The 26,601-nt window shown below is 37.0% G+C and overlaps 1 protein-coding gene across 7 annotated transcripts; it reads left to right on the plus strand.

Annotated features, from left to right (window-relative positions):
- The first annotated feature begins 1,919 nt into the window (after positions 1-1,919).
- Positions 1,920-26,297, plus strand: LOC135114009 (phosphopantothenate--cysteine ligase-like). 7 transcript variants are annotated; one of them, XM_064029652.1, is made up of 5 exons: positions 1,920-1,942; positions 4,588-4,756; positions 22,339-22,540; positions 24,715-24,898; positions 25,749-26,297. In XM_064029652.1, exons 2-5 carry the CDS (start codon positions 4,593-4,595, stop codon positions 26,111-26,113), a joined length of 915 nt encoding a protein of 304 aa, XP_063885722.1. In that variant the 5' UTR covers positions 1,920-1,942; positions 4,588-4,592; the 3' UTR covers positions 26,114-26,297. The 7 variants fall into 7 exon arrangements, with proteins under 7 accessions (XP_063885722.1, XP_063885696.1, XP_063885687.1 ...); XM_064029626.1 differs by lacking the exon at positions 1,920-1,942 and adding an exon at positions 2,265-2,331; XM_064029617.1 differs by lacking the exon at positions 1,920-1,942 and adding an exon at positions 2,267-2,597 and having other exon boundaries at positions 25,749-26,296.
- The last annotated feature ends 304 nt before the right edge of the window (positions 26,298-26,601 follow it).

The following is a 26,601-nucleotide window of genomic DNA, read 5'->3' on the forward strand; positions in this document are numbered from 1 at the left end:
CATATACAGAGAGAAGGGGTTGCCTTCCTGCTGAAAGGAAAAGCAAATGAAGCATAAATAGACCACAACCCTGTCTCGTCGAGAATAATATCAATTAAAATGAAAGGAAAATATGGAAATGTGAATATCATTCATATATATGCAGCCAACCCTACACATAGCGAAGAAGCAAACGCCTACAAATAATTAGACAAGAAATCAGATCAAGAGAACAAGAATTACTATATATAACGGAAAATTTCAAGAGTACGAAAAGATCACAAAGAAATGGTTATGAAGACATCATAGAACATTTCGGAACTGACAACAGAAACGAAAACGGAGATTTTATTTATTTATTTGTTTATTTGTTTATTATTTTTTGTTTAGGAAGTAGATTATGTATACAGGTGGATACAACCAAGATCAAAATAACACTTTTCGATCTCGGGCACACCCTGACCAGCAACACGCACATACCATGCTTGGACTACGTACAAATGAGAAAAAGACGGAGGTTCTCAGTCTTAAACACGAAAGCCTTTAAGATAGTCAACTTCAGTACTAGCCATGAACTCATCCTTTCAAGTGTGAGAATCAAATTTCAAAAGAAAAAAAAACAGGAGATAAAGTATAATCTCGAAAAATAAATAAACAAATAAATAACAAGTATAAAGAGTTTGAAATAAGATCTGGGGGTCAGTTTGAGGCATTAGTCACTGAAAAAAAAATATACAAAAAAAAAAAAATGTGAAAATTATATTCCTAAAGAAGCGGAAATTTAAACTTAAGGAAACTCAGAAAAAAAAAAGAAGCAAAAATCCATATTTTACAAAAGGTGGATGAAATAAAAAAAGCTAAAAGAAAGAACAGAAACTAATCACATGAGAATATGGAAAAAAAAATATATAAAGTGTATGCCAAGAAATTAAGAGACTATGTAGAGAAGCAAAAATATAAATAAATAAATAAATAAATGAACTTGAATGACTGAAAAATGTCGAAAATGTGAACGGAGCTTCAAAAAAGGGAAAAAAAGTATAGAAAACTTTTCGCCACAATAAAGAACATTACAAAAGATTGGAAACCTGAATCAAGTATGCTAAACTAAAGGATGAGAAAAGTAATCTAACTCGAGAAAAAAAAAAGATGTAGAGGTAATACCGGAACCAGGAGATACTAAGTGAAGAGGAGGAAAGAACTTTTCAGAGAGAGAGAGAGAGAGAGAGAGAGAGAGAGAGAGAGAGAGAGAGAGAGAGAGAGAGAGAGGTGTACCACGTAATACCAATGCTGTAAGAGGACACAGAGAGCCTGAAGAGTATGTCAAATGAGGAAGCACCAGAAAGAGACGAATTGCCCAGCGAGTTATTGAAAGCAGAACAAGACAGTCGTGAAGTGGCTAACACAGATCATACAGAGAACGATGAAAGAAAATGTACCTGAGGACTGAACACAGTATCATCTTCCAAATATTATGTAGAAAAAAAAAAAAAATAAATAAAAAAAAAAAAAAAAAAATATATATATATATATATATATATATATATATATATATATATATATATATATATATATATATATATATATATATATATATATATATATATATAACGGAGAGAGGTAATGATAGACCAATAAGCTTTAAAAAATTGGCTGAATCTTTACAAGGGTGGATAAAAATATAAAGGGAAAAATAATGAAAGAACAAGCAGGATTTCGTAATGGAAGAGGAACAATAGACCAAATATAGGATATAACACGGGTTTCGGCGGTACTGCTATGTCGAAAATGTTCCATGCACATATGTATTTTGAGGCTCTATTTAGCTGCATTAAGAAATTCAAATGTTGAACACCCATCATGCACCTACTTTCCCGTCCATGCGAGAACGTTCCAGGGCCACATGAGGGTGCTCGGCAAGACGTCGATATTCGATAGAGATGGAGGAGCGAAGGTTGCAATAGTAAGCTAGTGTGGATTATTTAAATCTTCCGTATTTTCAGTAAAAAAAAAAAGTGCAGAGATGTATGTTAGTAATGGCTATATCAATCTTAAAAAAAAAAAGAAAAGTTAGTTTCGTTGCAGTCGGTAAATAATAGTTGTGTTGTGTCTATCACTTTCCATTGGTAGAATGTAAACTGAAATATACACTCGTATAATTTTAGAGTAGATAGAGTAATTCTTTATACATTTTTTTTCAAACAATCTAAATCTTACAAGATGGAAGAGAGAAAAAAATAGAAATGATAAGGAGAGGAGGAAGAGGTGTGTGTGTGTGTGTGTCTGTGTGTTTACATCGGTGGGTCACAAGAGGAAGAAGAGGAAGGAGGATGAGGAGTCGAGTATCGAATTGTAGGGATTGTTGTGGTTAATTTTATAAGTAATAGAGAGGTGAATAACATCAGGAGTACAATTGGAAGTTTAGGAAGTAAGGAAAAGAAATCTGAAACACTATTTGTGAGACAGGCTATCAACATCTAAAGTAAAAGCACGTTTGGAGGGCCGTTGCGAAATACATGATCTGCTGATCTGATCGAGTGTAGAAGGTTGGATACCACCACCAGTGCATCATTACCGTCACATCGGGCCTGCCACATCACTCATCCTGCCTTACAGCGGTAATGAATGAGAATGTTATGCTGCCAGACTATAATTTTGTTGTTGTCTTGTCATTACTTTTTGTTGGGAGGGGTCGTAACCACGGGAGGCGACGGGAAGCCCCGGAAATATTAGTTTTCCCGAAAAAGACAGTTCTAAGACAACTTTGATAGAAGTAACCTTTTACAGCATAATTTGAGGTGATAATTAGTATCTAGAAGTAACACTTAACCCTTTCATCATCTGTGGATGATTTTCGTTAATTACGACTAATTAATTTTATAAAGGTCGAATACTGCATATCGTGATTTCTCAGTTAAGTGATTAATTAATGATAAAATATTTGTAAGGCTTAGTAATTTACTGTATGAGAAACCCACAAGATGAATTTTATACTTTTGTAATTACAACCAAATATTTACGGTTAACACCAGTCACTTGAGGTTATTAGAGACAAGGAGGAGTTATGCTTTGGTTTAATATTTGCTTTCTCTTTTCTGCCTTTTTTTTTAAGTTTCATTGTTAGGCTTGATTCTAATATATATGCTACTGTTCACAGCTTATCAAGAATGTAAGTTTTATTTTTTTATTTATTTATTCATTTATTTATTTATTTATTTGCTTTCAAAGATTATTATTTTACATGTTGGTTGCATGTTGGCTTTGCATGTTTGCATGTTGGATAATCATAGATGCATTTGGGATGAGGAGAAAGAAAACTTGATATTGTAATATTGTTGTTCTGTATTGAAAAAAAAAAAAAAAAATTAGATTTACACCATCATGCCCTACAACATTGGGAATGTGATTTTTGCATACCTTACTGAATTCTCAAAACCTTTATCCCTGAGTTTCTGTGGGAAATCCATAGCCTTCAAAATAGACATTGACACTATCCCCAAAAAATTCCCTAGACCCAATCCTGTAGGATAGGTTATGTTAGGTTAGGTTAGTATCCCTGAGAGGGTGAGGGGGGTTAAGGAAAGTGCAATCCCCCAACTAGGTTAGGTTAGATTCGTATCCCTGGAGGAGGGCCAGTGTGGCACAGCCCTCCAGCTAGGTTAAGGGGATAGGGGGATTACGGTGTAAATCTAAAAATTTACCCGAAAAATATATAGGTGTAGTAAGCCTTCCCAGTTTAATGGAGACCCAACAGATTTCAGCTTCTGGCTGGAGGCCTAGTGTTGGAGTGATAAGTATGGTGGGCATGTGGCTGTAGGTCAAACTTTGTTGCTTAATGGTTCACTGAAGGTATATCTTGGAGTTCAACATTGTACCAACCCTGTAGTTAGTGAAAGGCAGGCCTACTAAAAGGCAAAGAACATATACATATTTAGGAAAATCAGGCTTATTTAGGAAAATCACTTGGTGATAGCCACAGTGCAAAGTTTGTGAATCACTGCTGTGGGTGGTAGGTGCCATCACCCTCCCTGACCAGGTGCCACTTCCCCACTAGGCACCAACCCCATCCACCCACTTCCTCACTAGGTGCCATCCTCACATGCTTACTCTTCTGCCAGGTGCCACCCCCACCAACTTATTCTCCCACTAGGTGCCCTCCCCATCCACCCACAGGTGTCATAGTCACTCTCCCATGCCATGCCCACCTGCTCATTCCCCAGCCAGATGCTATCCTTACCTACTCAGCTCACCACCCACAAATTTTACATGAAATTTGTCACACCCACAAATCCATAAATGAAATTGTTCTTCTTTTAGTTGTGGATTTTGCAGTTTACAGAAATTGCTGTGAAAGTGGTTGGATTGTTTTGCAAAATATTGGTTCCTAAACATGGTTTCTTATTAGTGTGCCTCAGAGTCCATGTTTGCCTTCATGGGTCTTTCACCTGAGTAGAATTGACATGCATGTCTTATAATGCCTTTGATGTTATGCAGCAAACAATTATATGGTATATGTTTTATGCTATCCATTATTTCATTATAGAGGAATTAAGAAAGCAGATAGTTTTTTTCTCCTGCAGTAAACTTGACCAAATATCATGCCATCAGAAACCATGGAAGAATGGGAGGAGTACTTTGCCCAGAATCCAGCACCACGGGGCCACATCCAAAACTGTGCCCAGATGGAGGCCTTCTGTCAGCGCCATGTTGGCCACCATCCCATTGCCCTGGTCACCTCTGGAGGCACTACTGTCCCCCTTGAACGCAATACTGTCAGGTAGGCTGCAGATATTGGCTGTCCTTTTTAACTTGCTTCTCCTCCTCTCCCTCCTTTCCCCCTCCCCGCTCCTTTTCTTTCTCCTCATTGCTGCCGCTCAGATTATTAATATTAAAACTACTAACAAGTTGAATCCCTTTGTTTGAAGTACCTTTGAAAAATCAGAACAGGTAGTGTCAAAACTTTGTAATTCACTGGTTTAATACCATCTTGTATACATAATGCACATAATTGTGTTCCTCTCCCCATATTACAAGGAAGATATTAAAAAGCTAGAAAGAGTATTATGTTGAATAATGGAAATGATAGTTCAGCTGGGAAATATTCCCTCTGAAGAAAAGCTTCATGAACCAAATTTATTCCATTTTTAAAGATGAAAGATACAAGGTGTTTTAGAGAAGTGTTTAAAATATTTAAGGGATTTGGTAACACTAATGTGTATCTGGGATCTTGCGTAAAAAGTAGAGGGGTTTCTGATTATTTCCTTTTTAAATATTTAGTTGACACATTCATGTTTATACATCTGAAAATTGTCATGTTTTACCATGCCATTTGAGAAGAAAGAGCATTATAACTACTTCCTGAAAAGGAAATGAAAGAGGCCCAGTATGGTTAAAATGAATGAATATTTAGAGGAGAAAGATTATAGAATTTTCTAAAGTTATCTTTGGATATATGAAGTCCAAGGAATACTGGTAAGCTTAACGAGCTTAAGGGAAGTTTTATGGAAAGTTGTAGACTTTGTATGACCACTTTGTAAGGGAGCATTATTGATTTAAGGGTTGAGAAAATGGCACATATCTGGTTGGGTAAGAGATAGATAGGCTTCTGAGCCTTATTTGGTGTGGGAGGAAGAGAAGGTTGTGTGGGTTGAGTTTCTATCAGTGAATGTTACTCACATTTCACAGATTAATCTTTACCTTTTGAGACTTGATACTGATACTCTCAGACAGGAAACAAATTCTAGTGAAGAAAGTTGTCTCACTGGGTAATAAATTGACTTCTTAATTTTAATAGTGGAATTTATATGTGAATAACCCTGTATGGGGGGAATTTGGCAGATATTTTAAGTTAAAGATTGTACCACATAATACAAAAATCCATAGAAATTGTATCATAATTCATCAAAAGCATAGCTATCAACCTGTAGAGTGTCAGCCAGATGTAGAGCTCAGATACATACTGGTGTCAGCCAGTTTTCAGTTTCTCATTTTTTTGCAAAAATTGCCTAAGATAACATAAAATTATGGTAGAATACTACTTGATAACTTCATCATGAAAATCATGGTCATAATGCTTATCATTTATGCTGTCATCACTGTTCACAGATGCATCACTTTCATAATCATAATGTTCCACATGCATTTAGCCAACTCTTCAATCTCATCCTTTGTTAGTTTCCTACTGTGGTGCACCATGATACTGTTAGCATGAGATCAAGGAGGACTATGAAATGCATTGGCCTGAGGGAATCATCACTGAGTTGATGGGATAAGGTTGTAAATTTATGTGTTCTTTTCCATCTCGTTCCAGATATAGTTTATATTTTATATGTATATTATGAAAATATATTAGCCATACTCCTTATGCATGTGTATGTATTATCTTACTTGATTTATATACCTTGTGAATGTCCTATAACTCAAAAAATAGCTGGTAACTAGAGAAACTGCTACAATTTGACATAACTGGACCACCAAAACTTTAACCAAAACATGAAAACACTGCATCTCCAGTACTCCTGGAAGCCCTCGGCACTGTTATAAGGTAGTGAAAGGGTGTGTGTGTGTGTGTGTGTGTGTGTGTGTGTGTGTGTGTGTGTGTGTGTGTGTGTGTGTGTGTGTGTGTGTGTGTGTGTCTCCCAGTCAGCCTACGACAGAAAAATGTGTTGTATAGTGGGCTGTTTAACTCAGCACAAATTCTAACAGGTCCTGACCACTGCATAAAATTGTCCCATCTCGTGGCAGTGTGTGAAAATCACACAGTCCACCAGGAGGAAGCAGTTCATGTAATTACTATAATGGCATTAAATAAACAAGGTTGATGCTTAAGCAAGTAGGGTGTTACAGTGTTCAATTAACTCTGTTGATGCTGTAGGAATTAAGAAAAAGTTGATTTGTCTTAATCTTATTCAACAGGGATCATGTTTACTTGCTTATCCTATTTGTATTACAGCTAGCAAATCAAGATGGTGAATAGTAAGGTTGAAGATTCTGAGATACCTGTGAATGCAGCAACTAATAAAAGGGATTTAGCACAGAGTGGATATCAAATATTATATTTTCATAAGAAAAAGGTGGAATTCCCTTAAAGTGCTGTGAGAAGTCACAAATCAACATTCACTTAGAAATTGAAATACATAGTAAAGATAATTGTCAGTGAAATAGTTCAAGAACACGTCAGCACCAAAAAATTTCAAGCATCAAATAATTTATGTCTGTTAAAATTAATTGATGTCTAGAATTTTATTTAATGAAATTGTTAATACTGCACTGATTAAGGACATTAGATAAGTTAGTATAGTTACAGGTGTACTATACCATACTATACTGTATGCTCTTGCCCAGCTCCAAATGATGAGTGCCGGAAACTCCTCAATGTGTGATCACATAATGACAACGATGCCTCATTACCTCAAGGAAACATGAGACAGAAGGGTTAACTCAGTTGTTTGGCAGAACACTAGTCATGCTAGCTTGCATGTGAGAGAAGTGAAGAGAAAGGCTGGTGTCACACTATATGGCAGTGGTGTCACTGTATTGTGAAAACACATGCAAAAAAATGAGAGAGGTTTCACTACTGCAGTGCTGCTGCACAGTGCTGTGTCTTGCTTCAGTGGCACCACAGTGCTAACTCACACCAAACCATACAGTCTTAAGTCATGCAGTGGCACCATGCTGCTGCATCATGCTGGATGTGAGGGCAAAACACTGTTATGCACAGTGAAGTAGTGGGAAGGAAGAAAAGAAGTAGAAAGAAGATGAGGAGAGAGAGAGAGAGAGAGAGAGAGAGAGAGAGAGAGAGAGAGAGAGAGAGAGAGAGAGAGAGAGAGAGAGAGAGAGAGAGAGAGAGAGAATGTGCCTGAGGCACAATAACTACCTGTCCGCTCTCACTCATTTACTTTTAAAATTTCACATCTAACAAATCTTCTTACATTGATTTTGATACCTTCCCTTTGTCTCCTCATGTTGAGTCCACTATATTTGATAATGGAATGGTTGACCTTGCCTATTATGTAATAAGTCTTCACCCAGCCCTTGTAGTTTGCTTGCAATAATTTTTGTAAGATAATTGTATCTATTGAGTGAAGTTAGTGATAAATGTGATGAGAGTGGGGCTGTGGCTCATCACCCCATGTCCCTTCTGTCTCCCTCCTTGTCCTTAGTCATGCAACTCACCCACACCCAAGAGTGCATGGGATGATGTTGTTTCCTTTGTCCAGTTGGGCCTCATGCATCATGCAGACAGATACAATTAAGTTGTCACAAGGGACAGAGAATTGGCATGAGGTTGGGATATATATATATATATATATATATATATATATATATATATATATATATATATATATATATATATATATATATATATATATATATATATATATATATATATATATATGAGGGCATTTATTAGCTAGTGTTCCATATGAGTTAGTGGCTAAGATAAACACCAGCTTATCTTACCCAGCCCCAGTTATGGGGCTGACTTAGTGTTGTGCCAGTTAGGCAGTGAGTCCCCTTGCCCTTCCCTGTCTCTTGTCTTGTACAGTAAAATCCCTCTCATCTGGCATTTGAGTATCCGGCAGCTTGAAGTATCCGGCACATTTTTCCCCGAGCCTTAAAATCAATAAAAAATCACTGTGTACTCATAAAATCGATTAAAATTCCCGCGTGAGGCATACTTTGTCGCCTCATCACCAGAGCACACTGCTTTGCCCCACCCACGGCCCACTGCACTGTGTTTACTCAGTGACTCAGTCCCGTGTGTGCACTGTTTATCGCCTGACGCCTTCATTATGCCTAAAGTTGTAGAAAAGAGGAAGCGTGTTGTGCTTACACTTAAGCAGCTGATCAGATCAGCTGATCTTTGTTATGGTAAGATGCGTGAGTGTAGGGTGATGATTGTGGATGTAATTTCACTTCTATTCAAGTATCCGGCATGTCGGCGGTCCCGTTGATGCCAGATAAGAGGGATTTTACTGTATTTGGGTTATCATCATTTTGTGCTGTTAAATGTTACTGGGATTCAGAGTTTTGTTGAGAGCTTTGGAGCCAGTGGATATAGAGATTCTCTGTTGAGCAGTGTTTGTTTCTTCTCTCCCTGGGTTGTATTGTGTCTATGTGATATGATCCATCCTCTGGGAGGCTGTAAATATACTGCTGACCAACAGGAGGATGTAATGTTCTGTGAGTGTGGGTGGTTCTGCCTTTAGTGGGAGGTAGCTCACGGAATATTACAAGCATCATACTTGTCTGTCCATTGTTGTAGCTGTGCCCCCTAGAACGTGGTTTTGCAGTTCTTTCTCAGCAAGGTGATGTTACTTGGCAGTTATAGTGCTCCCTTACTTATAGGAGGGTGAAATAGTTTGGTGACCTTATTTGTTTAATCATCACAGGAGACCAGAAGGACCCTGTATATGTGTATTTGAGTCCTGCATTGAGCTATGTAGAAAGTAGCTTAGGGAAGCTGACCTGAGTTAGGGGCAGCTGTGAGAGGGGCTAAATCTGGTATCGTAACAACACACACACACCCGTGCAGTCCTAGGCCACAGTCCCAGTGCCAGATGTCACAATAAAACACATTCTCACCCACATAATCCTAAGCCATGCATCAGCACTGCATTGGTGTGACATGCCAGATGTAAGGATAAAACAATACACTCACACAGTTGTAGGCCATGCAGTGCAATTGGATCACAGCATGGTGTGATAGTGACACCAGCCAAAGATGTGTGCAGTGGGAGCTTAAGTTGCACTGGTGACTGGTGTGTGTATGTCCAGATACTGACTAGTCTGGTTATTGAATGTCCAGATATTGGAGGGATTACTTCATGATACATAGCATGTACAGTGGTCACACAAGTAGGCAGGAGTCAGTTGTGTAGACTGATTTTCAGGTTGTCAAGGTCACATTAAACAAAAAGTGTGTTCATACTTACCTTGTTTATAGACTGGCCTTTTCTAGGGAATATAATTTATTACCTCTGTAGTAAGAAAAAACTCCCCTGAACTACCTAATTTTCACAGTGTTTTGCAGTTTTTACTGTGTACTGCAAAGGAAATCAGTCAGTTAGGCAGCCTTCTCGCATGTCTAGCTGATACCTCAGTGACAGTAAACATGTTCTCATCAGACCACAGGATGGATCTGATTTTGTTAAGTGTCCATATGCTGTACTTTTTATTAAAAATATAGCAGTTATGTTTTCTGTTTAAGATTTAGCAGTGGCTTTGCTGTGGCAATGCGAGAGAGAAGGTTGAGCTTCTCCTTCACATACCAAGATATGGTCCCCACAGACACTAGTGTAGAGAGGAGGTTTAGGTTTTTTTTCTTAAAGTTCATGGGCTGTCAGAGTTGGTTTGATCTTCAACTGCCTGTTGATAACATTTAAAGTTTTATTTGAGAGCCTATATGAAGGGCCAGGCTTAATGAGCTGGAACTTTGTTGTCAGGAGTTTCATGGCAACTCTTAATCCAGTGTTGCACACTTGCTTTGGCCAGTCCAGTTTCTCCACATACAAGATGTCCCACGAGTTAAAATACATACTCTGGGATATGATAGTTCAAGTAATTTTAAGTCAAAATACTCTGTACACACATGCTGTGTTTTGCTTTATTTTTTTTTAAATTAATGTGTAAATTGTGTGTTGTGGAAGCTGCTTGCCTGGGTGTACGGTAATACAGCAATAGAGATGTTGTTAGGTACCACACAACAAACCACATCACACTTAGTCACCACACCACACACAATACTTAACCACACCACACATAGCACCCAGCCATATTGTGCACACAAAGCCACACATGCCACCATCATACCAACCACACAACAGTCCATACTGCACTCAGTTACTCAACAGTCCATATCACTTCCAGCCAGACCACATATTACTTGTATCCCAAGAACAGCACAGCATACCACACAACCTATAACAGTATGAGTGTGTGTTTTGTCCTCACATTTGGTGCAGCGATATGAGAAAATGTAAACATTTGCTACTGTGAGCTAGTTTGTACCTCAGGAAGTTTGTAACTCAAATGTTTGTAAGATGTGGAGCATCTGTAATTTGAAGCATTAATGTGCATTATATTGATAAATTTACGAGTGAATCAGTAATATATTTTTATGTGGTGTTTTCAGTTATATTATTATTGAGAATAAAAAATGTTTTGCATGTTAATGATCTAAAAAGCTTTTAAATTTGTAATCAGATTCTTTGGGCACAAAACATTGGATTTGACCTTCAAATTTAAATGATTTAGAATAAGATGTGACAAGAAATATTGAAACTAAAAAATTTCATAATTTATGGGAGCCATCTTGGATTTTTGCAAATTAGATTATGTTCCCATATGTTGATCTGAATAAACTTTCGATATGTTATTCTTTCCATATTTATGGTCTAGATAAAGTTGGTTTCATTACTATTGCGATTTGACATGAGTTGACTTATTTTGGCCTAACTTTTGTGGACTACTGTGATTTGAGTTGCTTACTTGCATCCAATAACCAGGTTGATGATAACTACAGAGCATTATTTGAAAAAATGTATTGACAGCAAAAATTACATAGTTGTGTGCATATCTTATGGTAAGGCAAAACTGAAAGCAAGGAAAATATATGGTGCAGTAGCACATAAGTTGAATACTGATAATGAAACTTTTTTATGCTAATAATAAATGGCTCTCAAGGTTCAGGAAAAGGCTTACTTAAAGGACTCAGTGGCTGGTTGAAATGGTAGATACATCTACAGAGGAGGTAGAAAATTTCACCGGTGTCTTAAAACAGATGATAGAAGACAGTGATTATGATCTCTGTCAAATGTTTAATACCAGTGAAACTGTTTTACTGGAAACAGCAGCCAAAATTAGCAATAACTGATAAGGAAAAGAAATCCAGAGGACATAAGGAAAATAAATAGCACTTCAACTTTCTCTTTACAGTCAGTACAACTGGAGACTGTAAAATGAAACCACTTGTTTCATACATCATTGCCCACCCTCACATTTAGTGCCACAAGGACAGGAAAAATTTGAATATGCTCTGGACCTGCAATGAAAAAAATACATAACAATTGTCACCTGCTTAGTGTGGCTAGATAATCACTTTATACTTGAAGGAAAGAAATACTGTAAGAAGAACACCCTGGCTTTCAAACTGATGTTGATGGACAACACTTATGTGCAACCACTACTCCTCAAAGGCTGCCAATCCTCTGTGAGGTTGTTTCATCCTAATATATCTGCAGTACTTCAGTCCTTGGATCAAGAAATTATCACCAATATCAAATTAGAATTCCATAGGAGAACTTTGAAAGAGTTTGAGGAAACACTGGATGCTGTCAGTGTAAGTAGAACATTCATATGTCTGTCTGTCAGAGAGAGAGAGAGAGAGAGAGAGAGAGAGAGAGAGAGAGAGAGAGAGAGAGAGAGAGAGAGAGAGAGAGAGAGAGAGAGAATCTTAAACACACAAATATCAACAGTCTGAAAATGCTCCACACACACACACACACACACACACACACACACACACACACACACACACACACACACACACACACACACACACACACACACACACACACACACACACACACACACAGTGGAAAAGTCTTGGTAATAACTACAAATCCAGCAATTATCATTATTGTTTATCTTTTACAGATACTGATGTTAGTGAAAAATGAGATTGATGAGCCAGATGAACAGAGAGGTGTTTATCCACAAGCAGAGGTATTTACAGATGATAAATAAGGACTGTAATTTAATGTAATTTGCCTGACAGAAAAAGAGAGAGATTTATATTCCACACACATACACACACACACATACACACACACACACACACACACACATGCAGAAGTTTCTTTCATGGTTAGATCTAGCTTTGTTTACTTTTTGTGTATTTCAGTTACTAATGCAAGTAGACAATGCACTGGAAGTTGAAGCCCCACATCACCCACCATAAACAGTATATCAGACACAGGAAAGCAGCATCTCCAGCAGAACTACCAGCATCAGCCACACCCAAATACATTATGACGGCACAAAGTTTCTTTTATAATTTTAACGTTGAAGCAGCAATGAATGAAGGTGAGCTCAGCACAGCACTAGAGAGACAAACTGTAGGAGTAGATGTGGATTCACTGCTTCAGGTGGCTAAAGCATTACTCATCAGAGGGCTATGACCTTATCAGTATTGTAACATTGAAGAACTCAGTGGAAAAAGAGCCACTGAAGCCAAGTTTGGAAGATATAATGGAAGAGGAGCACAAGGAGGAAGAAAAAAAAAGAAGAAAAGAAAGATAAGCCATCCACTAGCCAGATGATGAAATATTTGCAATAATAGAAAAATTGATCATTCACAATTTTTATTCTACTTCTGACTGGTATATGACATACATCCACATAGTTCATAACAGTTTAAATGAATATGAATGAAAAGCTGCCAACAAGCTTTGATCATATGGTACTTCAGTACCCATCACCAAAAAGAAGCAATACCACTTGCTGTTGTTGAAGATGATCACTTTGAATATGATACTGTATCTTTGTAGGATATGGACAACAAATTGGAAAGTTTCTTACTTGTGGACCATTCTCTGGAGTGAGGAAATGAAATGTCAGTGATTTTTATTTTTCATATATAATTTTCAATAAAATTTGTATTCCATTGTTTATCTTTACCTGAACATTCTTCCCTTATATTGCAACACAAACAGTTTAAAGGTATTTTGAAATAGTAAAGGAGTCAAGTGGGGAAAAGTCAACTCCACTCCTAGAATGAATAAGTGTTTTTTTCAATGTTTTCAATACCCTGTGTTTCATGACTCTTGAGTTTAATGCCAAGCCTTTGGAAGAAAGTAAATTGGAAACTTGACAGGGTTTTGTACAGGATGTAGCACAGGTTTCTACAGTTATTGCTAGAGGTGAAAGTACAGGTTATTTTGATTCTGTGTTTAACCATGGTTTGAAAATCAAGTTTGGGTGGGCAACAGATATAATGGCTTGGTTGGGTGAGTGTCCATGGCAGATATGCACTATCCACATACCCCACATTACTGTAATTGTATGGCATAACGGGCAGTTTTTCTCTCAAAATTATGGAATACAATCTAAATTAAATGTATTCATTGGCACTGTCTTGGCACCAAACTGGAAGTGACTGATTGGCAATCAGCTTGTTTGCTACTAGCCTCGCTACTCCCTCATCCCTGCCTGGGCAAGCATGGTGCCATAAAGCTTATTATTTTATTTATCCTTGTGTGATGTGCATTGGTAAATCACTGGTTTATTGTAACTGCTTGTCTCTTTATGGGTATACTGTAATGCTCCAAAACTTGTAGAAATCATGATTGAATACATAATTTCACCAACAGACATCCTGCACCTCTACATCCCACCATGGACATCTTTCCATTCCTACACTAATGATACCACTCCACTTTTCTATGTCTTTCCTTAGGCATCCAACCCATCAGGAATGTAACAGCTTTTGCTGGGGAGTCACAGAATGCCTGACTTTCAACAATTTATACTTAGGGCAGAGCAAACTTAAGTGTTCAATCCCTCAAAAACCCAGTGCTTCCATCTATCATCTTGATCCAACTTTCTAGATAACTGTCCTTTTCTTCATACTCAACTGTTCTCTTCTACACTGAACATCATTGGTCTATTCTTTACTAATAATCAAAAGTGGAAACTTCACATTTCATCTCTTGCTAAAATAGCATCTATGAAGTTAGATGTTCTGAACTGTCTTCCCAGTTTTTCTCACTCCCTCAGCTTCTAACTATGTACAAGGGCCATGTATGGAATACCCTGTTTCACTCTTACTGCTCTCTTGAACATTATGGAATCAGAAGCATTTTGTCTTATCAACTCCTCTCCTATAACTGACTCTTCACCATGGTTTTGTATCTCTTGCTATCTTTTATCAATGCTTTCATGCTAACTGCTCTTCTGATCTTGGTAACTGCATGTCTCCCCTCCTCATGCAGCTTTGCTGCACATGATTTTCTATCACTCTAATTTTGTCCACTTCTTTAATGCTGGAGTTAACCAGTATTCATAGTCTTTCATCCCTTTACTGGAAAACTATGAAACTCCCTCTTTGTTTCCGCATTTCCTGCTACCTATGATTTGATTTTCAGACACTTCTTTAAGTTTGGTTTCATTCTGACCTTGTTTCTTGGGACTGGCATCTTTAGTGTGCCTTTTTTTTTTCTTTTTTCTTTAGTCCTTAGTCAGTACCCCTCTTAGAAAAATTGGAAGGAATTATATATATATATATATATATATATATATATATATATATATATATATATATATATATATATATATATATATATATATATATATATATATATATATATATACACACACAGTAAAATCCCTCTTATCCGGCATCAACGGGACCGCCGACATGCTGGATACTTGAATAGAAGTGAAATTATGTCCACAATCACCACCCTACACTCGCGCATCTTACCATAACAAAGATCAGCTGATCTGATCAGCTGCTTAAGTGTAAGCACAACACGCTTCCTCTTTTGTACAACTTTAGGCATGATGAAGGTGTCAGGTGATAAACAGTGCACACGCGGGACTGAGTCACTGAGTAAACACAGTGCAGTGGGCTGCGGGTGGCGCGAAGCAGTGCGCTCTGGTGGCGAGGGGACAAAGTATGCCTCGTGCGGGAATTTTAATCGATTTTATGAGCACACATTGATTTTTTATTGATTTGAAGGCTCAGGGGAAAGATGTGCCGGATACTTGAAGCTGCCGGATACTTGAATGCCGGATGAGAGGGATTTTACTGTATATATATATATATATATATATATATATATATATATATATATATATATATATATATATATATATATATATATATATATATATATATATATATATATATATATATACACATATATATATATATATATATATATATATATATATATATATATATATATATATATATATATATATATATATATATATATATATATATATATACACTTCATAGCTTTCTTGAATTCATTGAGAGCAAATTAAAAATTTCACTGCACACATCTTGCTTCCTTTCTCAACTAATATTGACAGCATCAGCAACAGCCACAATGATCAGTTTTCTACTGGCCACCACCAAGTTGAGTTAACTAATTTTGCTCCCAACCACCAAGCCACAAAGAGTGCACTTCTTTGTAATTTGTATATAAGTGTACATAACAAGAAGCTAGAAGTAGTACAAAGAAATATGTGTTCATAACTCTGCTCTGTCTACTATCCACAGTCTGAGCAAAACTCGACCTTCTTTGAGAAATGCTAGTATTTCTTCACCCAATTCAACAATCTTGTTTACATTCATGGGTGAAGCAGTGTTTGTTGAACTACATCATAGTTTTCAACCTCAATATGGTAAAAACAAGGTAAATATGGTGAGTATAAGTTAAGAATAAAATTTTGTGGTTTATTCACCACTTTACTGATAGTCATTATGTTCAGCTATTATTTAAGTTATGCTTAAAACTGAATATGTCTTCTCAGACAAAAAATACTTCTGAATGAGGATGCTTTCAGATTTCACATAAAAAGTTGTATAAAGCTTAGTTTTTTTTTCATCTTATCTAGGTTGAAAGCTGTGAAATAGTTGAACAAATACTGCTTCATCCATGGATGTGAAGAAAATTTGCCTAACTTGTGTCATTGTTGAGCTAAGGAAAGAAATATAAGTATTACTTAACATGTGAACCACCATATGTACCACCAATGATACATTGAAAATCGCCACATGTTCCACTGGTGGTACATTTATGACCTTCTTCTTCTTCTTCTTCTTCTTCTTCTTCTTCTTCTTCTTCTTCTTCTTCTTCTTCTTCTTCTTCTTCTTCTTCTTCTTCTTCTTCTTCTTCTTCTTCTTCTTCTTCTTCTTCTTCTTCTTCTTCTTCTTCTTCTTCTTCTTCTTCTTCTTCTTCTTCTTCTTCTTCTTCTTCTTCTTCTTCTTCTTCTTCTTCTTCTTCTTCTTCTTCTTCTTCTTCTTCTTCTTCTTCTTCTTCTTCTTCTTCTTCTTCTTCTTCTTCTTCTTCTTCTTCTTCTTCTTCTTCTTCTTCTTCTTCTTCTTCTTCTTCTTCTTCTTCTTCTTCTTCTTCTTCTTCTTCTTCTTCTTCTTCTTCTTCTTCTTCTTCTTCTTCTTCTTCTTCTTCTTCTTCTTCTTCTTCTTCTTCTTCTTCTTCTTCTTCTTCTTCTTCTTCTTCTTCTTCTTCTTCTTCTTCTTCTTCTTCTTCTTCTTCTTCTTCTTCTTCTTCTTCTTCTTCTTCTTCTTCTTCTTCTTCTTCTTCTTCTTCTTCTTCTTCTTCTTCTTCTTCTTCTTCTTCTTCTTCTTCTTCTTCTTCTTCTTCTTCTTCTTCTTCTTCTTCTTCTTCTTCTTCTTCTTCTTCTTCTTCTTCTTCTTCTTCTTCTTCTTCTTCTTCTTCTTCTTCTTCTTCTTCTTCTTCTTCTTCTATCAATAAATTCATCTAAATAATTGGCAAAAATAAAACAAATCTTTTATATTAATGTTTAATTATTAATCTACTCAAAACTATAACACTGAAAGATTATAATTTGTAGGCAAATGCACTTTTACCTTAAAATATGTTTACAACTTTTTACATTAAGACAAGAAAACTCAGTATACTTTGAAATTCAGTTAAATTTGTTTTTATTTTAAAGCAAAAATAATGAGTGTAAAGAATGAAAGAGTATTTTTTCTTCAGTGCCATTATAACTTCTCAGAGTACAAAGATGGAACTATAAATGGTAATAAGAAAAAGAAAAATTGTATCTCAATCGTGACTCGATATATAAATGTAGTGTCCTTGAAAATTTATCTATATATTCTTTTATTATGAAGCAAAAGAACATAACACTTTTATGTAATCTCAGTGAAATTAATATTCATCATATCTTGTACAAAGGAGAACTTTTCCTGTAACAAATAAAAAGCCTGTGTCCTATTTATAGCTAGACAAATAAAAACTTTATCCTTGAGCATTCATTTATTCAGCTTTTTCATTCAAACAATGATTAAAAAGTTGATTGCAGCAGTATTTTCTGTTTGAAGGCTCATTATTACTCATCAGAATGCATTCTTTCAAAATATGTGAGGCATACATGTGGTGTGCTATCGCATTGATTACATACAGTTTTCACTCTCCTAGCTTCTGAAGCTGCAGTTACACTTCCTTTATTCAGACTAAGGATCTGATAGCACCCTATGCATCTTTTTCTCACTGTTCTAGATTAACCCTGCAATTCAGCAAGAAAATGAGATGAAACCTTATCTCCCAGAGAGATACTCTCTTGCAATGGAAACTTTACCTCCCAGAGAGAGACTCTTCCAGTGTTTATTTTCTCTGTTGGAGATCCTGTGGTAAGAGAAAGAACTAAAGATTCATGAAATTCCTTCATTAGCAATGTTTTCTTTGCATGATACTTATTGAAAAGCAGGAAAGAATTAATTACTGTTCCCAAAAGAAGCTTAAATACTACTTTTTATACCACTTAAAAATTTTACGCACAGGTGAATATTATGCTGACATCTGGGAAGAGTAATGTACTCCCTTTTTGGCAGCATTGTAATCTGAGACAGATTGTGGTTCCTCTATCTCTTTGCCTCTTCTGGATACAGTTGTCACTTTGTCAGTAGTATGTTCTGGAACATTTGTTAGCATCAGACATCACACTTATCTTTCCATTTCAGAACTTTTATGCCATCTGAGTTTTTTTTCCATTAACTTCACGTCTTTTCAGTTTGTTGTCTGTTAGTCTTAGGATTCTCTTTCCTATTACTGCATAGTATTCCACACAAATATGTTGATTTTTCTAGAAGGACCCTAGCCAGGGCTACAGAAGAGTATAAGTTGTCAATATACAGAGTTATGGCTTCCCTCAACAGGCCTTTCATTAGCAACATTGCAACATATTCAGAATGTTTTAAATCTTTAGTAGTGTTTCTCTTATACCTTTGTAAATTACAAATTTCCTTGTGTATCCATCTACTTATATATCTATTTATATACTATGAAGTCATATTTGTGTTTTTTGTTGGGTACTTAATGTCATAATATTGTTCTGCCACAAAACATAACTAAGCTTTCATCTGTGACAACTTTCTCACCAGGTGTAACATTTTCAGTTTTGAGACAGGAGTCGGATGAGTGACCATACTTTGTACAGTTCGTCACTTTCATCTTCTTGACTGTTGTCTACAGAATGCAAAAAAGTGTAGGATTAGCTCAAATTTGTTTCTTGGCATAACATTCTGTACAAGCTTTGCCATAAATTTTACTTTTAGCCCAGTAACAATCAAAGGTTGTTTTTTTGTTCAAGCCCATCATCATCAGAATTCTGAAAACTGTTGAATGTCCTTGGAGGTTACTGGTTTCCAAATAGTCATTTTAGAGCATCTTTTAATAGGCTTTGCAGCTGCACTATCTTTAAAGTACTACCTACTAGTTTCCCTAGCCATCAAATCAATAACTTCATCTGTAAAAAAATTTTTATAGACATCAATGGGCTGAATATCTCTTTCAGATGATGATGATGAATTGTAATGTATCTGCTCACTTGCTGTGCATACATAAGTGATGTTTTGCCATACAGTTTGATTAGAAGTGGCAGCCTAACCATTCATGCTTGCATCATTTGATGAAGCACTTGTTGTATCATCTTCAGAGGCTCTAATACCACTTGTATCAGATAAATCACTTGATACCATTTCCTCTGGTGAGGGTTCATAGCTTTTTCACCCATCACTGTCATCAGAAGATGATGATGTCCTGTGATGTCCATAAAAACATGCAGTGTCCATTGAGTGATATCTGTAACATATAAGAATATGCAGAAGTGTTATTTTTCAAAGCATGTAACATTTATCATTTATGGTGTTGTACCATTGGCAGCCAGATGACTAAAGTATTCAACATAAATGGTTGCTATTTGAGCCACAGGTGCACCATAGGATGTCATGACCATGGGTGGCTCATGTGGTGCTGCTGAACTGTTCAGACTGATGTATCACCATATGTACCATCCATGTCACAAGACTTTTATTGGTCTAACATAGAATATAAGAGGAGCACAACACCCACCCACCTCCTTGCACCGCTGCTGCCACAGCACTGGCCATTGGTGTGTGGTAAACATTATGACGCCACATAGGAGTTCCAGCAATCACTTATAGTGGTTAACATGTTAAGGAAGGTTGAATTTTGCTCAGACTGTGGGACAGTAAGCAGGGCTACCAGCCTACCACAGAGGTCTTGCTGAGATTTTTACTCAGAATGGAACAATTAATATTTCACCATACTCCGTGTAGTTATTGTGGATCCATGATATTGCAGTAAATATCAGGTATACTTAGGTGATGAGCCAGGTGATGAGCCATCATCAAAGAGAGATAGAGAGGTAGATAGACTTCCATTGTGTTTAGTATTTTCCATTCACCTGAAGTTGTTAATTTATTTTCTTTTTTTTTGCACCAGTTGACAATTCTGCTACAACTAGCTGTATTTTTTTTATACTTTTTTCTTTCTTTTTGAGGCATTGATGGTTAGCTTCTTATATTTGTGAAGGCCTACCCTATATGGTGCAATGACTAGTGTGCATGGCTACAAATCCAAAGACTACAAATTTGGGTTGGGCTGTTGGCCTACAACTCACCCAGCTGTTCATCCTTCCTTTTGGTTGGTTGGTAAATGAACACCTAGGGAAACCTAGAAAAAGTAAACTGTAGAAGTAAAGATGTTACAGTGGCCCTGTGTCCCAAGAAAAGGAATATTATACACTACAGGCTCATAAGCCAGCAATACAGAGATGAGCACCAAGGCTATGCACAACTATAGCATATGCTCTAACTTTGTTTTACCTTTAGTTGGTCAGCCTCTGCATGTAGTGACATAGGCAGATTTTTAAAGTGGTGCCTTTGCAAAAGCTCTTATCATCCCTGGAGATTTCTGATGCAGTTGCAAGTGAAGATAGGGTTATTCTTTGTCCAACTGGAGAGCTTGAAAAATGGTGTGATTAAAACTTAGGTCCCTGAGATCATCATGTATAAGTGCTGACCACCACTAAGCTGCTGTCTTCCTTAACAATCTCCTTATAAAACCAATGCACTGATGGATTATGAGCACATAAAAAACTTAAGACTGAAAGAATGTCAAACCCAGTGGAAATGAGTGTATATTACTCAACTTTTAGCATGACCACTATTATCAAATACTCACTGAATTCAGTATGTATTATTAACAAACTGAATGATTCTTAATTAAATTAATTTACTTTCAAGAAAGCTGAATCAATATTCTCGTATCAGCTTAGATGTTTGAAGGTATTTTGACAACTTTGTTAGGCACAATAGTAGTCATGGCAGCTTGTATGCTGAAGAAGGAGAGAGGAAGGCCAGTGACAGTGCCACTGCACAAACAAATGAGAAGTGTCTCACTACTGTGGCAGATGCAGTGGTGCTGCACCACTGCACTGCTGTGTAACACCTGGATATGAGGACAAAACTGCACACAGTTTTAGATGCAATGGCACTGCACTGCCACACCACAGCATGATGTCTGGATGTGAGGACAAAACACACACACACACACACACACACACACACACACACACACACACACACACACACACACACACACACACACACACACACACACACACACACACACACACACACACACAGTTTAAAATGTAATGGCCCTGCACTGCTGCATCACACCAGATGCGAGAACAGAAGACACACACATGCACAGTTTTAGATGTAATGACACTGCACTGTTGTGTCACATTAAATGTGAGGACAAAACACACACACTTGCAGTTTTAGATGTGGTGATGCTGCACTGCTGGGTCGCATCAGATGTGAGGACAAAACACAAACACACTCACAGTTTTAGATGTGGTGACACTGCACCACCATACCACTGTGTCACACCAGATTTGAGGATGAAACACACACACTCACACAATTTTAGATGCAGTGGCACTGCATCATGCCAAATGTGAGGACAAAACACACAAGCTCACAGGTTTAGCCCATGCGGATGGAATGAATAAGTGTTTTTCCAATGTTTTCAATACCTTGAGTTTGTGTTCTTTGAGTTTAGCACTGTGCCTTCAGGAGAAAACCAACCCAAAACTTGAGAGGGTACTGTAGTAGCAGTAGACTAATCAGCTCTCACTTCTTCCTTCCTTGATCTTTTCACTAGAAGCCCTTCATTTCTTGGGCTCATTAAGTGGTCTCATTCCTTTATTGACTTTTAATGAGGAGCTCTTCATTAGGAAATCTCATCTCTCTGTTGATTGCTTCAGGTTTGTGGATAACTTCAGTGCTGGGACACGAGGGGCAGCCTCCACTGAGTACTTCCTGGGCCAGGATTATGCTGTCATTTTCATCCACCGAGACAAGTCAGTCACTCCCTTCCTGCGTCATCTCAATCCCAGGTTCTTATTAGAGGCAATGCATGAAGGGCCAGGTGGAATCCTACAGCTTTCCCCAGCACACTCTAGTCAGGTAAGGCTGGCAGTACACTGAATTTTTTCTTTCCATTATTTTATATATATATATATATATATATATATATATATATATATATATATATATATATATATATATATATATATATATATATATATATATATATATATATATATATATATATATATATATATATATATATTTTTTTTTTTTTTTTTTATTTATTTATTTATTTTTTTTTTTGTGAACAGTGAACAGTAAATTCTTGATTTAAGCAAATTTGTGGTTTACCAATTATATATATTTTTTTATGCCTGACTGTCAGGTGTCCCCGATCCACGTTTATTTTCTTTTGTGGCAAAGTCAGCTGTTCTGACCCTTTGCTGTAATTTTAATAGAAGTGCATAATCCACATTTTGCAGTGATCTGGATAAACTAAATAGAAACTTTTGTCCATAATGTCAAAAAGAAAAGAAAAAAAAGAAATCTTCCACATTTATTCCTGACTCAATTTCATACTCCTCTTCCTTGCTTCTGTATTTATATCATATTCACAGTGTATAATTTGCACTGCACTTGTTTTGAATGGTGCACCTTCATGGTTAGCACACCTAGCTCTGAATCCACAGGCCCCAGTTCTAATACATGCTGGGGAAGTCAGCACAGCTCACCCAGCAAATTGGCCAATAAATGGATACTTGGAGAAACCTAGAGAAGGTAAACTGTGGACACTCAGATGTCATAGTGACTGTAGCCCAGGATTATCATCCACCACAGGTTCAAAGGCCGATGAGGTAGAAATGAGCTCAAAGGGTCTGAGGCTGTGTGCAGCTAAAGTGTAGGCCATCAACTTTAGCTGTAAAGGGTTTAATCTTCCACTTTGGTAAATATAGAAGTAAAGTAGAGTTGATAGGAAGTTAAATCTAGAATCTGGAAGTTGCATTTTAAAAAAGATGATGGTAATGTACAGAAGTGAAGCAACATCTGGCCATGTTTAGCTGGTTCTCTCTCTTTCAACACCTCCTCTTGTACCAAGAATGCATCCACTCTGCTCCTGGTTGTTCTAAATTCCCTTTGGCTTTACTTCATAGAGGTCTCAAGTATATTTTGTGCAGATGATCTTCTCATTGATTTTCAGTTTTGAGGTGGCTGAATATAGCCAGACAAAAAAGATCTATTCAGTTTTCATTCCTAACACTCATCATACAAAAGCCTGCATATCAGTGCCAGAATTCCTTGAGCTGTCACAGTACAGTATCAGCTTGTATCTGATGATCTTTTTTATGAAAGATGGAATCTGGAAAAGGGTAACAAAAAATGTATAAAAAAAGGCCCACCAAAGGTGTCAGTTCCTAAAGTGTTCAAAGGAATATTTAAAAATTATGAGAAGTATCTTGAAACTTACTCTTTGAAAGAGTTCAAGACAAAGGTGGGAAGAAATAGATAAGGATGCAGTTAGCAAGGAGGAAGTAGACACTTGCCAAGATTATTATTACTCCCAGGGAGGTCTCACAAGCACTGGACCAGGTGGGTGCTGTGAGCTTATCTTTTACCCAGCTGTGACCTCCCTGAATGTTTTCTTTTGTGTCTCACAACACACCCTATCCTCTAAAGACAGCATCTAACATACACCCCTTTCACTAAAAACTTGAAATTCAAAATTTCAACATGGCAATTCCTACACCAGTCTCGAGAGTCCCCTTCTGGGAGGAGACCATAACTGTCCCCAGGTTGGACTGTTCCTCTGGTATCAACCATAAGTGTCTTGACACCCTCCCTCAACTTTATCTTCATTAACTTAAGTAACATTGGCAGCCTTAAACATAATTTTTAATCCATGGAGCATCACCTCTCATGTCCATAGCAGGTGACTACTGCAAAGCCATGTGCTTTTCTTGAGTGACTAAGGTCAGTTTGTGACTAAGGAAAGAACAATTGCCTTCCAGTTGAGGGTTGAGCTTGCCACCAATTTCTTATATCATAACAATATTCATATTTACAATTGATTTATTGATGAAATGCATTCCAAATAACAAAGTATATCAATAGAGTGCATTACTTGAAGAAGTGATGCCTACAAACAATATAGATAAATGTTAAGAAAAATGTGACAATTTAGTAGTAAAAAGATGAAATATTGCAATCTTGACACAGTCCTGTAAAAACACAACTTTATGAATGCCCTCTTCATTTTCTCCACATCTTCACAGGTGCATCCAGTATGGCGCGAGTACCAGCAGATCAAGTCTGAGGGCCGCCTTCTGTGGCTCACCTTCACCTCCCTCAGTGATTATCTCTGGCTCCTTCGTTCTGCCACTCAGTGTCTGCAGCGCTTGGCCCCCAAGGCTCTGCTGTACCTGGCAGCAGCTGTGTCTGACTTCTACATTCCTCAGGGTGCTGTTTCTGTACTCCTCATTGTTGGTGTCTCTTTCTTTATTAAATTTGGTCATAAAGGCAAGAGAGAGAGAGAGAGAGAGAGAGAGAGAGAGAGAGAGAGAGAGAGAGAGAGAGAGAGAGAGAGAGAGAGAGAGAGAGAGAGTAAGCATATTTGTTAATTAAGGTAGGTGAATATTCACATCAAGACAAGTCTTGCATAGCAATAGGACATAATAGATGGGATAAATTTATATAGTTTATGATATGGCTACTCAACTAGCATTGAGAATATTTGATGATAAAGTATATTGATAAATTTAATGATGTTATTAGTTCATCTGTACTGGGAATGTCAAAAGAGAACTATGCATGTATGGTTACAGTTCAAACTGAATTAATCTAGTTCACTGCAAAGTGACAATGGAAGGAAACACAACGATAACTAAAAATCTGTTGAGGCCTAGGTGATCATCATAACCAAAGGTCTAATATCTTGATGTAGATGGCAGCATAATGGTAAATCAAGAAGAGGAGTGACTTACAGATTATAGGATTTCGTAGACAAGTTACACATGCTAATGCATTTCGGCAATCATGGGACATGAAATGTGAAACATGGCCTTCATACGATTTTTTCTTTGCACCTCATTCTTAATGAATCCCTTCATCTCAATACATTTCAAAGTGTCTCTCAAATAATAACAAAAAATCTCACTTTTGTGACATTTTTGTCTTATATGTATAAGATCCATTTTAGACTGAAACTAAATCTTGTCACTGAGGCAATGAGTGTCTTATTTCAAATCACACATGATATATAGTTTTTTATCTCTCCCATCCACCTACCATTCCCTTTTTTTCAAAACAGATGAGATCTCAGAGCACAAGATTCAGTCAGAATCTGGTCCACTAACGGTGCAGCTACAGCTGGTGCCCAAGATGCTGCGTCCTTTGGTCTCTGTGTGGGGTCCAGAGCTGTATGTGGTGTCCTTTAAGCTTGAGACAGATGAGAAGAAGCTGATTGAGAAGGCAACAGCTGCCCTTCGGAAATACAAGCATGACCTGGTGATTGGGAACCTGCTACAGACAAGGCGGGAGGAAGTTACACTGGTAACAGAGCGCGAGAGCAGTCTTCTGCGACTCACTGAACACCAGAAGGCTGAACACATTGAGATAGAGAAGCTCATTGTAGAGGAAGTGTGTAGCCGTCACCGAAATTTTATTAAGTATTGAGTTTAGTAGTGAAATAGGTAAATTTGTGTGTGTGTGTGTGCGTGTGTGTTGTGGATGGAACTCATAAACACTTGTGTGGATGCTTATGTGTTTGTGAACATGCACACAGGCCTGTTGCTAGCTTTTTTTAAGGCTGGAAGTTATATAAACACACACACACACACACACACACACACACACACACACACACGTACGTATGTGTATGTGTATACACATACACACACACGTGTGTGTGTGTATATATATATATATATATATATATATATATATATATATATATATATATATATATATATATATATATATTACATTTTGAAGCTTCACACTTCTGATCACTAGCTCACTTCATTGCATAATTAATAAATGCACACACACATGCACACGCATACTTGTCCTTTTTTTTTTCTTTTTTTTTTCTTACAATAATGAAACTGGATTTGGTGATAAAAGTAACATCATCCAACATGAAAAGTTTGATAAACACCATG

Source organism: Scylla paramamosain, chromosome 2, assembly GCF_035594125.1.
Source record: "Scylla paramamosain isolate STU-SP2022 chromosome 2, ASM3559412v1, whole genome shotgun sequence".
Lineage (NCBI taxonomy): Eukaryota > Metazoa > Arthropoda > Malacostraca > Decapoda > Portunidae > Scylla > Scylla paramamosain.

What these genes read in the sequence shown, in the direction of transcription:
- LOC135114009 (XM_064029652.1), top strand. Translation starts at nt 4,593, where the DNA reads ATGGAAGAATGGGAGGAGTACTTTGCCCAGAATCCAGCACCACGGGGC. An exon ending in CTTGAACGCAATACTGTCAG is followed by an intron (nt 4,757 to 22,338) that starts GTAGGCTGCAGA and finishes TGATTGCTTCAG; the next exon opens with GTTTGTGGATAACTTCAGTG. An exon ending in CCCCAGCACACTCTAGTCAG is followed by an intron (nt 22,541 to 24,714) that starts GTAAGGCTGGCA and finishes ACATCTTCACAG; the next exon opens with GTGCATCCAGTATGGCGCGA.